Genomic DNA, 14889 nt, shown 5'->3' with positions numbered 1-14889 from the left:
GCATTACCTGAACCAACATGCAGCATCGTGTTGATTAGTGCAAAGGGCATGTAAAGTGGGATATAAGCTTGGACATGTGTTATGAAGCGATGAATCACATTGCATCCTGAATCAAGCAGAGGTGGGTATGGTGAACATCTCTTACCAGAGTGCATAACCCCAACTATGAAATTCAGGTGGCTGAGTGATGGTATGCTGTTTTTCCTGGAGCTCTGTTTGTGGTGGCATGAACACTGAACTCAGAAAGGTATCTGAACATTCTGGACCATGCTATGCTTCCTACTTTGTGGCATTTATACAGAACTGACCATTATCTCTTTCAGGAAGACAATGCACTGTGCCATAAAGCTGTTGCTGTAACTACATGGTTTGGCCACAAATGTCACCACATTAGACTGACCTCCACAGAATCCTGATTTACTACTGAGCATCTGTGGGTTGAAGTGGAGCACTGGGCAAAGTCAAGAGATGTCTGTCTCAAATCCAGAAGTTCAATACATGCATATTCCAATTGATTGCTGCATTCAATGCAGCAAAAGGAAGTCCTACATCTTATTAAGATGGATGTCATGACGCTGTTCCTCACACTATGGTGTCCATTGACTTCTTACCAAGCAGTGTGTCTTTATATAGATATAAAGATTGCACAGACAACTATTTCACATAACTTCGATATAAGCATAGACAGAAGATTCAGATATAAAGTTTCTGCACTGCAATCTTAGTTTTGTGAATGACAGTATATGCTGCTCTCCCCATTAAAGAAATACTATAACCAAGTACTTTAAAGTATATTTATAAATAGCTCAGGTTTTTTTTTTTTGAGGTTGTAAAATCTACTGCGAATTTAGCATCATGGAGCTGAATTCAGAATAAGTTAGGAGTAAGCTAAAAGTTAGTTAATCTGGTTACTCTGCTCAAGAGACCAAACAAGGCCCTTTGGTGAAGCCATTCCAGGCCTAGTTAGGGTGATAGTTTCACACTGGGTGACAAAAATCATTTAACAATATCCAAAGCACAGTGGGATTCAAACTCTCAGCCTGTTGGTTGGAGAAGCAACAATCATGGTTAACTAGACTATATCAACTGTAAACAGGGAACTTATGAAGTTTCATTCTTAGATAACCAAGATATTAACAAGGTAAATCTAATGGAGTGGTTTTTGGTCCTCTGCAATCAACTTCACACCTTTCAAGAAGAGTTTGCCAATAACAGACAATGAGTTATATTGCAGTGGCAGAACCAATTCACCATGTCAGGTGCAAACTTCAATGCTAGCTCTCAAAACTCAGCACTATAATGCTTAATTTTCTGATGAGACAGTAATATTTTTGACTAAGAATCTGAAAAAAAAAAAAAAAAAAAAAAAAAAAAAAAAAAAAAAAAAAAAAAAAAAAAAAAAAAAGGTTTTTAGTTCAAAAACAATTAAAAAAAAAAAAATGGTCATAATTTCTGATATTGCTAAAATTGAGCACTGAACATCATTTTATTACCTTGAAATATTTTATATGTATCTTGGATATTATTTTAGTTTTTAAAGATTTCCTACCCCAATGAATAACTATATTTCCCTTAAAACCTCTTGTACACATATGCACATTGCTATGATAAAGCTTTTACAGAAATGAAGAGACAGAAGGAAAAGTTTGTTCAGTCATGAAGTTATAATCTAAGTGTTTATTTTGCATTTAAAAGAGAAATACAACTTAAGAGTAGCTTGCTGATGTGATATATGAATGGTCCCAAAGGTAGATAGATGAGTGGAAAATAAAATTAGTCACATCATATTAATGCTACATGTGTTAAAAATATGGGACAAAATAAGTGAGCTACTCTTCAAACACCATGCACACAGACACACACATACATACACACACACACATGCCACAAATCTATATAATTTAATCTTCTGATTCATTTTTATTCACTTGAGGAGATTTATATCCATCTGGTGATTTGGAAGCTGAACGACCAGGTGAATTGTGATCTTGATTGTTGTGCTCATTTTTTCTTGGTGTACTGAAATAAAAAAGAAGTGATTTAAGTAACGGCTGGAAAAAAATAAAAGTAATTTGTTTGTTGCTAGATTTAGAGAATATTAAACAAACTTAATATATACTCTACTGAGTATTTAGACTTATGCACTGGTTAATAGTTCTTTGATGCTGTAATGGATTCTCACAACAAAATAGATAAAAGTATAAGTACATTATTACTTTATTCTGCCTCCAGTAAAAATAAGTATTCTTAAGGGTAGTGAAATTCATCTCCCACTGTGAGACCATTGCCCTGCTTATTAGAGGCCTCAAGGGGGACTTGAAAAGAGTTCCTGTTTGGTCTCTAGGGCAGGGTTTCTGGACTATGGAATAAATACTCACCCAGGGTACAAATGTACTACAAACTTGCAATTAAACCTTTCATGGGTGGGAACCACATTAAAATCACAAAGTCACACACAATGAAAAAATGAGTAAGGGTGCAAATTTACTACAGTATAATACTTAAAAGAAAATATTGATATGATGACAAGCCATCTAAGAGTTACCCAATGAAGATCTTAATAATAGCCAAGTTGCTCCATTATAAAGAACACCTACAATTTGCATGGGGAATTGTAGGTATTCTTCCTTCATATTATTTGTAGGATGACTTAGATGTTATTAAAATATGAGCCACATCCATGTGAAATGCAACTGAATTAATGAACATCTCTTACTACAACAAGAAAATGTTAACTTTTAGGGTGTCAAATGTATTCCACAAAACCTTCAGAAAAAGCATAAAGAAACAGGATATCTATAAGAAGTGAATGAAATAAATGTGTGTGAGGTAGGGATCATCCCCCAAGCATTGTTAGCAAAGTTTGATACACTGTCTGAAATGTGAAAACAGTATTCTATAGCTGGGAAAATTTGGAGTATATTAGTATTGTAGGTGGGCTAAGAGAGAAGCCAGAAAGTGTATGTGGATATATTTGTGCCAGAAAAGGTAGGGGGTAAGCAAGCATAAGAAATCCAATCTTGATTGGAGATCCTAATCCTAATGATTAAATATAAAAGGAAGTGACATCTTTGTTTCTCACAAGAAAGGTCACTTTATGGTAGCAGCAAAGTTCATCAAGCTTCAGACAACAGATAACTTTTTAAGATTGCTTATGGAAAATCTTGAAGGCTGGATCATTTGAGTACTATAAGGTTTGTTAAATAAAGAAAGGAGAAGTGTACTGGCTTCAGCAAAGCTGTGCATAGAATTTGAAGTCAGTAAGCAAAAGGTCATAAACATATACAAGGAAAGGCTGAAAGCACAGAGGTCAGGACTACATCAAGAATGATAGGGAAATCCAAAGGGAAACCATTAACTATGAATGCATGACTAGAGAGGAAATGGCAAACAGAAGTTAGACCACGACATGGTAGATTGGTAAGAAGCTTTTCTACTAGACCTAATCTTGGATTTTCCAAATCTCTCCATGTCGCCATGTCCCAATTCTCAATCCGTCCATGTTCAAAGACACGTAAAGTTGGTCAACCGTGCTATACAGCAAAGTAGCAAATTCCACGTTAGTGATTACCAGTGACTGGCAGATCTTCACATAATGATAAACTTGGCTATTGATGAAGTTGATGCGTGTCTAATAATCTCTTAATTTGAACAAACAGAGCATTCAGTCAAAAAAAAATAATAAGAACATACTTATAACAACAATCAACTTCTGGCCTCACAAAGAAATAGTGGACAATAACCACATTATTTCCTAATCCGATACTTATCTTTTATATCGGTACCAGTTTACGTTTGAGCAGTTATTTGAAGAGTGCTGAAGCACTTCCACACTGCTCAATTGAATGACTATTGCCTAGTCATTCAGAGAAAAGGGAAGCAACAGCGTGCTTCCCCCCCCTTAATATATATAACACTGTCATTCAATCTATTTTATCATTCTGAAGTCATAGGAAAACATTAGAATTTGGAGAAAGATAAAGACAGCAAATGAATGCTGAGAAACATAGTAGGGAAATTAAATTCAGCACCAAGACAGACCATATAGAGCAGATGCTATGTTTAGCATTCACCTAACAGAATATCACATTTCCCAGTTGTGCATGACCCCTTTTTAAGAAAGGAAAGAATCATGTATAGTATTAGTTGGATAGTTGAGGATGGCAGTAGGTATTTTGCCACACTTGAGCATGGAATTTCTTATATACATATTTATTAGAGGGCTCCACTCCCACGACACTCAACCCCCCCCCCCCAAGTTCCAGGCAGGTAAGCTGGTAAGACAAAAAACGTTTAAAATTTTGGCTTATCTTTTTTATATATATACATAGAATAGATAGATAATGAAACCGAGAAAATAGATAAGTTAATTTAATGGAGCACACAACATGTTTTGTCAAAACGACTTTTTCAGGTGTGGTAACACTTAAAGCAAATTTAAAAAAAAAATCATAAAAACAGACTTGTTATTATATATATATATATGATCTGCGCTACAAATTTCACATTAATTTGACCTTATACATGGGAGCCAGCAGAAAATTTTCCAGGGAAAAAAAAAAAAAAAAAAAAAGGGGGGGGGGGGGGAGAGTTAGGAGACAATTACATCAATAAATCTTTTAGCATTTTTTAAATGTAATCATTTGTCGATGTTGAACGAAACTTGTAAGCAATCGCTTACAAGTTTCGTTCAACAAGTTGGTTACATGTCGAGGCTAGCTGGTGAACGGACGTGCTATCGCAGAGCTCCTGAGAGATTTGTGATTTATTGGTGTTTTGGATTCAATTTAATGGACTTAAGTGTGTAATTTTGGTATATTATTGGAGCTTTATTAGCGTGGTTAGTGTACTAAAGTGTTTTATAACATAATCTATGTCGGGAAGTCGCCGCTAGATGAATTCGTAATGTGTAGTGTTCGTGCAAGCTCCAGATAAGATAAGTATCATTTTCAGTTATCGATACAAATTACTTAATATTGTGTAGTTTTGTTTTGTTTGCCTTGCGTATTTTAGTGCGTCTATTTTTGGTGTGTTATAACGTATAATTTGACAAAACACGTTGCAAATAAGGATGGCACCTGTGCGAAAGAAAATGGCGGCCAGTAATGAAGGTTCGCCATCGTTATCAAAGAACGGTAGCATAAAAGAAATGAGTCAGTGTACTAGCTGTGAAATGTACGCTTTGCGGAGTGCGGTTAGATGATAATAAAGGATTGAATGTGTGTAGAAAATGTAGAGAGAATGAGGAATTGAAGTGTATTTCGGATCGTGAGTGTGATATTTTTGTCAACCTTCAGAATGAAGGAAATAGGGATATGACAAGAAACGGCAAGGTTGTACATGAAAATTGTGAGAGTGTGAATGATAGTATAAATGGTTTCTCAGAGAACAAAAAAGATGAGATAGATGCATTGAGTGAGATCGCGTTGTTGAATAGTGCGATAGAAAGAGCAAAACAGCAGCTAGAGTGCATGAACAAAAGTAGACTGAATGAACCAACCAATAGTAAAAGGTATGACAGGAAAAATAGACGTATGAATGTGAACATGAACAAAATGAAGGATAGAGTGCTGTATGGAGACTCGTTAGTACGAGGTGTGTTAGTAGAGGATTTGACAAAATCGTACCAACCTGGTGCGACCATAAAGGACGTAACTGCGTCTATTAGAGAGCAAAAGGAAAGGGTGAAAGAAATGATTGTTGTGGCAGGTACGAATGATTTGAAAGGAGATAAAATGGAAATGATAGAAGACCTGAATGAATTGTTTGAGGTAGCAAAAGAAAAGAGTGAGAGAGTTAGAATGATGAGTCTTTTGCCACGGTATGACAGTGAAATGTTTAAAAGGAGGGCTATAATTGCGAATGACTTTATGCGTGGGTTATGTATGACGAGTGGTGTGGAATTTATGGATGTGTGGAGTGAGTTTGATGGGCGAAAGGATCTATATAAGATGGATGGCTTGCATTTGAATGGTTACGGTGTAAGAAGACTTGAGAAAGTGTTGCTGAATGCAGTGGATGTGCAAATTCAGGGAAACTAGATTTGTTAGGGGGGGAGGGAGAGTAGAGATACAGTCCTTATGGAGGCAGTTGAACGTAAGAATGAATATAATATGCCAGAGCAAATAAGGACAACAAATCTGAGTGGGATAGTTAATATAAGGCATCAAGGTAGGGTTGGGGCTAATGGGGGTCTTAAATTCATGTACACTAATACTAGGAGTATTAGGAACAAGAAGGAAGAGTTTTTGGCCATGGTTGGCACTTCCAGACCACACGTTATAGGTATTAGTGAAACATGGCTGACTGTAGATGATATAACTAGTGGGATTGAATGTGATGGGTATAGTGTGTTCAGGAATGACAGAGAGAATAAAATGGGGGAAGGAGTATTGTTGATGATAGCTGATGAGCTCCAGCCAAGGAGAATAGAAGTTGAATTGCAAGATAGAGAAAAGAGCACATTTGAGGCCATTTGGTGTGAGATTGTGGCTAGCAGAACTAAATATACAATTGGGTGCTGCTATAGACCAGGTGATGGAAAAGATGGTGGTGACAGTATGCACAAGCAAATAGAAGAAATGGGTGGAAGGAGGGTGATTATTATGGGAGATTTCAACTATGGTCGCATTGATTGGAGTGAGGAGAGGACACACGGGAGGAAGGAACTGGATTTTATGCGGTTATTAAGGGATAACTATCTGCGACAGCATGTAATGGAAAATACTAGGGGTCAGAGAGTGCTTGACCTAGTAATTACATCTGAGGATTTGGCTGTAACAAATATGACCACATTGCCACCAATCGGTGAGAGTGATCATAGGGTCTTAACTTGGGAGGTGGCTAAAGGCGTAGAATTTTCAATTAAGAGAGAGTACATGTGGAATTATCGGGCTGGAAAGTATGACATGCTTAGGAGTTTGATTGGTTCAGTGCCATGGCATGTACAACTGCAAGGACTAGAAGTTGATAGTGCATGGGAGGTAGTTAAGAAGTGCTTGCATGAAGCAATGGCTGACTGTATACCTAGAGTCCGAATAATAAATCAAGTAGGGGTTAAATGGATGAATAACACCATTAAGCTTGAGTTGCAAAAAAAAAAAAAAAAAAAAAAAAAAAAAAAAACTATGGAGGGAATTTAAGGAGAAGGGTGACCGGCAGGCACATGAACGGTATAAAGCGCAGGCCAGAAGGGTGACGAGTGTGGTAAGAAAAGCAAAAAAGGATTACGAAAGAACATTGGCCATGCAGGCTAAAGAGAATCCTAAACAGTTTTTTAGATATGTAGCAAGTAAAAGGAAAAATGTACATGGCAGATTGATTTTAAAGAATGCTGATGGTAGGGAGGTAACTGAATCAGCTGAGATAGTTGAGTTACTGAGTGAGCACTTTGCAAAAGTATATCATCCAGGTGGTGACATTGCAGAAACGAATAAACCAGTAGATTATATGGGAATTGTGGTTAATGAAGTGGAGGTGAGTAGTCTATTGCATAACCTCAATGTCAATACATCTGTGGGATTGGATGGTATACCAGCTCGTGTTGTACGAGAAGCAGCTAAAGAATTGTCAGTACCCTTGACCATTTCGTTTAATTTGAGTCTCGGGTCTGGGTTAGTCCCGAGCGGGTGGAAGGAGGGGAAAATAGTTCCACTGCATAAAGGTGGTTCCAAGACTGCTGTTGTAAATTACCGACCGATTAGCATATCAGGAATCATTGTCAAGGTCTTAGAGAAATTAGTCAAGAAAAGAATACAGGATTGGATAGATGAAAATGGGATATTGTATGGGGGACAACATGGTTTTGTGAAGGGTAGATCATGCCTCAGTAACTTGCTCACGTTTTATAACACAGTGACGGCTGAACTGGATAGGGGTAATGGGTTTACAGTGATACTACTGGACCTTGCCAAGGCCTTTGATAGGATACCACATGGAACCCTAATCAGTAAACTGGAGCAGATGGGTATAGATATAGGGTTGGTGAGATGGATAAGAGGGTGGTTGAAGGAGAGATATCAAAGAGTGGTTTATTCAGGAGTGGAGTCTAAAATCGCATTGGTGGAATCATACTCCAGGAGATTGATGAGGCCAGGGATTTGGGAGTGTTGGTGGATAGGGAGTTGAAGTTTAGGGGGCACATTGCAAAAGTAACTAAAACAGCTCAGAAGCCAAATCACTTGGCTTCTGAAAAATACTTTAACATGCAGAGACGAACAAGTTGTTGTTCCTCTGTATCGAGCCTTGATAAGACCCCATCTGGACTTCTGTGCCCAGCTATGGGCACCAGGGTTTCTTCGTGATGGGGAGGAAGTGGAGAGGGTCCAGAGACGAGTGACCAAGATGATAGCAGGTCTGTGGAATGAACCTTATGAGAATAGGTTGAAGATTTGTGGGTTGCAGAAATTGGACGATAGGCGAAGGAAGGGTGATATGATTGAGACATTCAAATTACTGAAGGGTTTTTATAAGATTGATCCAGAAGATATTTTTGAAAATATGACTGGTGGTGGGAGGACTAGGGGCCATGCATGGAAGCTGGGCAAGAGCGTGGTTGACAAGGGTGTTAGAGCTAGGTTCTTTGCTTGGAGAGTGGTAAATGAATGGAATAAGCTTCCAGAGTCTGTTGTGGGTGCTACGACCGTGAATGAGTTCAAGGCAAGGTATGATAGATACTGTGTGAATGTTGAATAGTTGTTCTTGACATGATGTTAGGGCCTCCCTCGATGAGTCTGTCGACTCCTTGGAGTTTCCCGGAACAACAACAACAACAATAATAATAATAATAACAATACACAGACAATGCATGTTGTGCCTAATGATAAGTGTGACCAACTTTCAATCTGGAAATGATGACAGAAGCATTTTAGATATCTGTATATTCCTTGTAAATTTTCCCGAAGATGTTGACGTATAGCAAATATATAAAATAAATGTTCTGTACAAGTTTAACCCATTCTAATTATTTATATAGTTAATATAAGTCTAGTAGTTGTAATGAATTCCTACTGTAGGGAATGCATTATATCGCCCACACCACCACTGTACAGGTGCAAGCAAAACAAAACAGTACAAGTTTTACTGTAGCAGGTACACAGTAAAATACTATAAACACCTTCTTCAAAATAATGGATAAGGAAAATTTTTGGAAAAACACTCAAGTATCTCACATCTATTCCTTTTATTCTTTAACATACAAAAGAAAAGACTGAAGTATTTTGAACTACGAAATTGCCCAATAAAGAGGTGAAATATGGAATCGTGAAGATTTAATGTAAAATCTACATTTCCAAACCTAGTGATCTATCAAATTTGAGACTAAAATATATGAGAAATGCCATTTTTATGACATTTATGATGTAAAAAAGAAAGTATCCAATTATTTTATGAAATTATGACAAATTAAATTTGGAAATAGACAACTGCATTAGCAAAGATGATATGGTAGCCAGTTGAATAAATTTATATGGAGTAAGAGAGAAATTAGCCAAAACAAGTCTTTAAACCTGTTTTAAGTTATGGATCAGACAGTTGGGTTTGAAATAACGCAGTTAATCAAAGATTAGAGACTACAGATCTGAGAGCTGTGAGAAAAATTAAGAGCCTGAACAGATGGCATCAATGGCAAAGAATCCTATTAAAAATTGAGATATTAGGAAGGAACTTGGCACTGTTTGCGTTCAAAATGTGTGAGCAGGGCTAATCTAACGTGGTATTGGTCACTTAAACAGAATGGGAGAAGAAAAGTTAGCAGAAAAGGTTTCATGTCAAGATGGCAGGAAAAAGACCCAGTAGACCAATTCAGTCAGAAGTATTGACAAGTAACAGACTAATTTGGAGGAAAATTGTTGATAGAAAATTAATAATAATGTAAATGATCATGCAGTGCTGTCATGATTGCTTGAACACCACTTGAAGGGACCTATCAGGAAACTGATGAATTAATAGTGCTAAACATTACAAATTTAACATGGACATCAATCTCACACTGCCATACAAAGTTCAAACTTCTTTTATAGTGAAAGAAGTCTTACTTTGTGGAAACAATGCCACTTATTTCCACTGGCCATCATCTAATACTATATGAAAGAGAAATTACTTGAATACCAACTTGAAAGTTCTAAAAGAAACAAATATTTTCTGAGTAATTAAGCAAGGAGCCACCTTCAAAATATAAGTTGATTATTCTTAGCATTACTCTCTCTTGTTTTGATTTCTTACAACTACAATTGCATAACTTACACTTAAGTGTAACTTTTATAACAGTACTCTATTCCATTTTTCTTTACTTCCAAATGTTTCTTCGAACGAAAGGTTTCCATCTCTCTTATTTCCTTATTCGTTTCTTACTGCCCCCCCTCTTTCTCCTGTTGATTCTGAAAAGCTTACATCCCGTTTTCTCATAGCCATCGATTAACAGATGAATAAGACAGTAATATTAGCACATGCCCCATATGACTTGTGATATTTTACCAATAAAAGGTCTATACCACTTGTTGTACGAGTTAACATATTGCACACAAGACAAAAATGTTGTCATATCTTAAAATATTCTTTATGCATTAAAAGAATGTCTTGTAAAAATTTAAGATTTCAGGGCTGAACCAAATATAACACAAAACAACAACAGCAGCATGCAGACATAATTTTGTGTTATATTTAGTTCCTGCCAATCCTTGTCTGTTGTCAACATAAGATTTCCTATGCTTCGTAGGAGTAGAGTGGGAGGAATCAATCTTTCCATTAAATCACTATAGCGAGTCTACTGCAACTGTCAAAAGCAAGGAAAATGTGTCCGAATTCATGTGGAACACAAAAAACAAATCTTATTGCATACATTGTTAATAATGATGTCTTTAGATATTTCCAAGTTATTAGTGCATCGGGAATATGAAATAGGAAGCAACCACCTAGTAATGAGCAGAATAAACCTAAGTACAACATTAAAGAAAAATAAACACTATATTCTATAGAGAATAAAAGTCAGAACAATTCTCAAATGTGAATTGTAGACTCAAATATACAAATATGACTGAGGAAAAAGTGAAAGAGAAATAACCAAACCCTTAGACTGCATGGAAAAATCAGATTAAAACATTAGCTCAATGAAGGAGGCATATGCTCTAAGAGAATACAGAGGGAAATGTTATGTAACTGAATAAGTCATAAGAAGATAACTATCATGAAAGTGGCAAAATTTTCTGGAAAGTAACAAAACATTGGAACCAAAAGCTTGGGAATCCACTAGTACAGTCAACTGAACTAGTGGATTTTCAACCGTTTTTAAGGAAATTAACTATGGCAAACAAATCATCTGCTAAATCCAATCATTAATGAATTCCCCACAAGTTGGTTACAGTGAAAGTCGATCCAGTCAACTTTCACTTTTGACAACCTTATGAGCATTACATAATAGTCTGATTTAGCAGATAGTTTATCACACCGAGTTTTTTTGAGAAGAGCATTGTGTCTATGGGACTTTTCAGTAGTTCAAAATTGTCAAGAAAAGAGCATATTTTTAAACTAAACCATGAAACTGATTTTTGCACTTGGGTGGTTACCCACTTGTAATTTTAATATACCTAAAATCTCACTAATGACATCTCTGCAAATGGAAACACACACACACACACAAAAAAAAAAAAAACATCTAAAAAAAGACTAGTTATTGTAAAACCAAAGACAGGATAATAAATTTACTTCATGAATGGAAAGTGGTCATAATAAGACATTTTTAAAACATACTTGTCTGTTCCAAGGTTCTATATATTAAAGTGATATCATTATCTAAAACCATGTTTCAAATATTGATCATTTCTGAATATCGAATGAAATTAAATATTCTGTAGTTTATAAATGACTTAAAACTCATAGTCATTGGATTTAATGCAATTTTTAAATCCTTCTGTTCAAGTTGTTGAACTTGTGTGAACAAAAAGATACTCACTATAACAGATGGTGAATTTCATTTAGCATGGCACTGATACTATGGGGCCTTGAGACTTTTATTGGTAGTTTGTTATAGTCACTGAATTCACTCACTATAACAAACAAACAATAAAAGAAGATAATATTCAGCTCTAAGAATGTACAGTTGAATTTAAGTTCAAAATCATTCCAAAATGCTTGTCATGTTAGCTCCAAATTTCATAGGTTATCCTTTAAAACCCTTATCACTTTTCAATAATTTCTCACATTTTGAAAGTGAGTGAAAAAAATAATAAAAAAACTACAACGTAAAGGACAAGACATTGGATGGCATATGGGAAAGATCCCGATCTCAGGGAGGAGAGAATATGATATTTAAAATAATTTTTGAAAACCTGATTTGAGCATGCAAGGCAATGAATTACCACTTACTGGCCACGAGATCCAGACTTGCTTCTGCTTCTAGAGATACTACGGCTTGCGCTACGGCTTCTAGTTGGACTTCTAGTGGCAGATTTTGAGTGGCTTCTGCTACGACTTGGTGAGTGTCCTCTTGAATGAGACCTAGAGCGACGATTCCTTCCAGAAGAAGGATAAACAGTTAGTTATACTTCATATACATATTACATATATATATGTATTTTAAATTAGGCCAATCCTAGAAACTTTTAATGATGTATTACTGAAAAAAAAATAGCAACTTACCAATTCATGAAATGTCAGCTGCTTTTGAGAAAGCCACAGTCAATATTTCACTTTTATAACAGTATGCTTCCATATTAAACAAATTAAATATATTTTCTTGCAGATGCATAGACAAATTAGGATTTTTTTTTTTTTGCGTGTCTTGCATAACACAATAAAATGGTGAAAAATTTCACACGAATGGAAAATTGCTACAGATTAATTCAAAAGTCCAATATGGCGATATCAAACTAAAAATTGTATACGGCAAACCTGTATAGTTTGGAGTAGAAGATTTACTACAGTAAATTTCCTTTAGAATAGCAGCAATGCTATGAAGCATTATCCAGGACAAACAACTTATGAGATCTGACTTTTTGAATATGATTTAGTATAGAGATATAGAAATATATTTGTTAACAATACTTGTTCTCAAGTCCTGTTTGTGTGATGATTGAGAGATATATGGCTTGGAATTTAACGCAGGTGAAAATCCAAAAAATCCTTTTGCAACATAACTGATTCTGGGATATATGAGAACATTGAATGGCATGTTTACAAGACTTCTCAGTGCCTGGAGTAACTGGTGTAAATGGCATTTTATTTGACAATGAAACTTTCATGACATATAGCTAGCTGGATCCAGTTAGATATGCATTCTGGGAAGGCAGCAGATCCTATTAAAACATCTGATGTTGATCTGACTGTGTAGCCAGGTAGAAAATCAGTATTGTGAACTGTGTTTTAAAGGGCTCCTGGCAGAAAGAAAGAAGGGTAGGCTATTTCTCCAAGCAACATTAAAAAAAAAAACTTAATGGAATATAGTGTACCAACATAGAAAGGTGTTTTCAGATATGTATAATATTGCCTATCAGGATGTGATAAATGGCATCAACACAAGTATATAAATGACAAAGAACACGTACAGAGTAGCATTGCATCCTTTTACTGTGAAACTGTATGTTCTGCTTTGGAGATAGAATTTCAGATGATGTATGAGATAAATGATAGTATTACAAAGCTAAAGAAATCCATTTCCTGATTTTGTATGTGGAAAAAACAGAATGTTATTAATGAAAAGTTTTGATTATTTAGCATTATGTGGATGTTAGAATTTGCAAGAATGCAATGGTGAAAAAGTTGAGTAACTGGAAATTTATTCTAGCCTGCATTAAATACACAGCATCATGCACAAAACAGCTGTTTTTGATGAGACATTTTGAAAAGAAATTGAGACACTGTAGGACTAGAACTCCAAATAATGGGAACAATCATATGAATCTCAGCAATGGCTACTAATACTCACTATAAAAACTTTTATTACACATTAATCCAATGATAAGTTGAATGGGTTGTGGTTCACAACTGAAGCAATTAGGGTTATGAGGACAACATTGTCTGTAAACTGTTCTTCTGGCCATGTGCAGTACAAAAACCAGGAGTGTTTACGAGAAAGATTACTATTATATATGTACAATAAATGCTTGTATCATCAGATATGGCATCTCTATGTGAATGGGGGAGAGGGGGGAATTTTCATCCATGTTATATATAAAATGAACCTTAAGTATTACAAGAAAATTACTGTACTGGCAATCTCCAATGAAATATTAGAATAACCAGAATTTATTACTATTTTAAAAAACACACACCAATCACAATAATTACTAAATAAAGAATCCTCTCAAAAAACAAAACTAAAATATAAATTTAAAAAATATATATATATATATATATATATATATAAACACACGCGCACAAGTAGTGCAACAAACTGTAGAGTGATCTGTTGCTTAGTGTTTCATCAATGCACTTATCATGCCATGCCTAGATCATAATTCGATCCTCATTACTAGTTGAAAGGATATGCCCCCCCCCCCCCCCAAAAAAAATAGCTATCTACTAAGCTATCAATCTATCCAAATGTTTATTAGTGGTTATTTATTTTGCAAGCAAATCTCCTTCCTCACTTTTTTTTTTAAAAGTTATGCTGCTCATAAATGAAAACATACACATCTAGAGATTACAGCATGACAGGCAATTTGTTGCTTAACATATCTTATTGGATAGACTAATGGACAGACATACATACACAGATCGCAAACGTAAATTAGTGGTTCATTTGCTGCCAATGATATTTGTGTTAGTGGTTCATTTGTTGCCAACCGGAATGTCACCAAATTTGGCAGGTGGACTAATCAAGACACGGGAAGAAGGATTCTGCGGAAAAACATTTGGTTTGAAAAATCGTTGATAAAGCAGAATATGGGACTGTTA

General features: G+C 35.6%; 1 protein-coding gene across 3 annotated transcripts in view; it reads right to left on the bottom strand.

Moving 5' to 3' along the window:
• Window positions 1-1657: 1657 nt before the first annotated feature.
• Window positions 1658-14889, bottom strand: part of LOC150092511 (serine/arginine-rich splicing factor 7-like) — a 74427-nt gene continuing 61195 nt past the window's right edge. For 2 of the 3 annotated variants that reach the window (XM_090414764.1, XM_090414765.1), the window contains exons 4-5: window positions 12361-12507; window positions 1658-2019 (exon numbers count right to left, since the gene is read on the bottom strand). In XM_090414764.1, coding sequence (XP_090270890.1) covers window positions 1902-2019; window positions 12361-12507 — 265 coding nt within the window. In that variant the 3' untranslated portion in view covers window positions 1658-1901. The remainder of the gene's footprint in view (window positions 2020-12360; window positions 12508-14889) is intronic. The other variant, XM_090414766.1, reaches the window with a different exon arrangement.

This window comes from Typopeltis vanoorti, chromosome 25 (genome assembly GCF_054136105.1).
Source record: "Typopeltis vanoorti isolate ZY-2024b chromosome 25, IOZ_Tvanoo_1.0, whole genome shotgun sequence".
Taxonomy (NCBI): domain Eukaryota; kingdom Metazoa; phylum Arthropoda; class Arachnida; order Uropygi; family Thelyphonidae; genus Typopeltis; species Typopeltis vanoorti.
The sequence above is the reverse complement of the archived record's forward strand: the minus strand, read 5'-3'. Positions and strand labels throughout refer to the sequence as shown.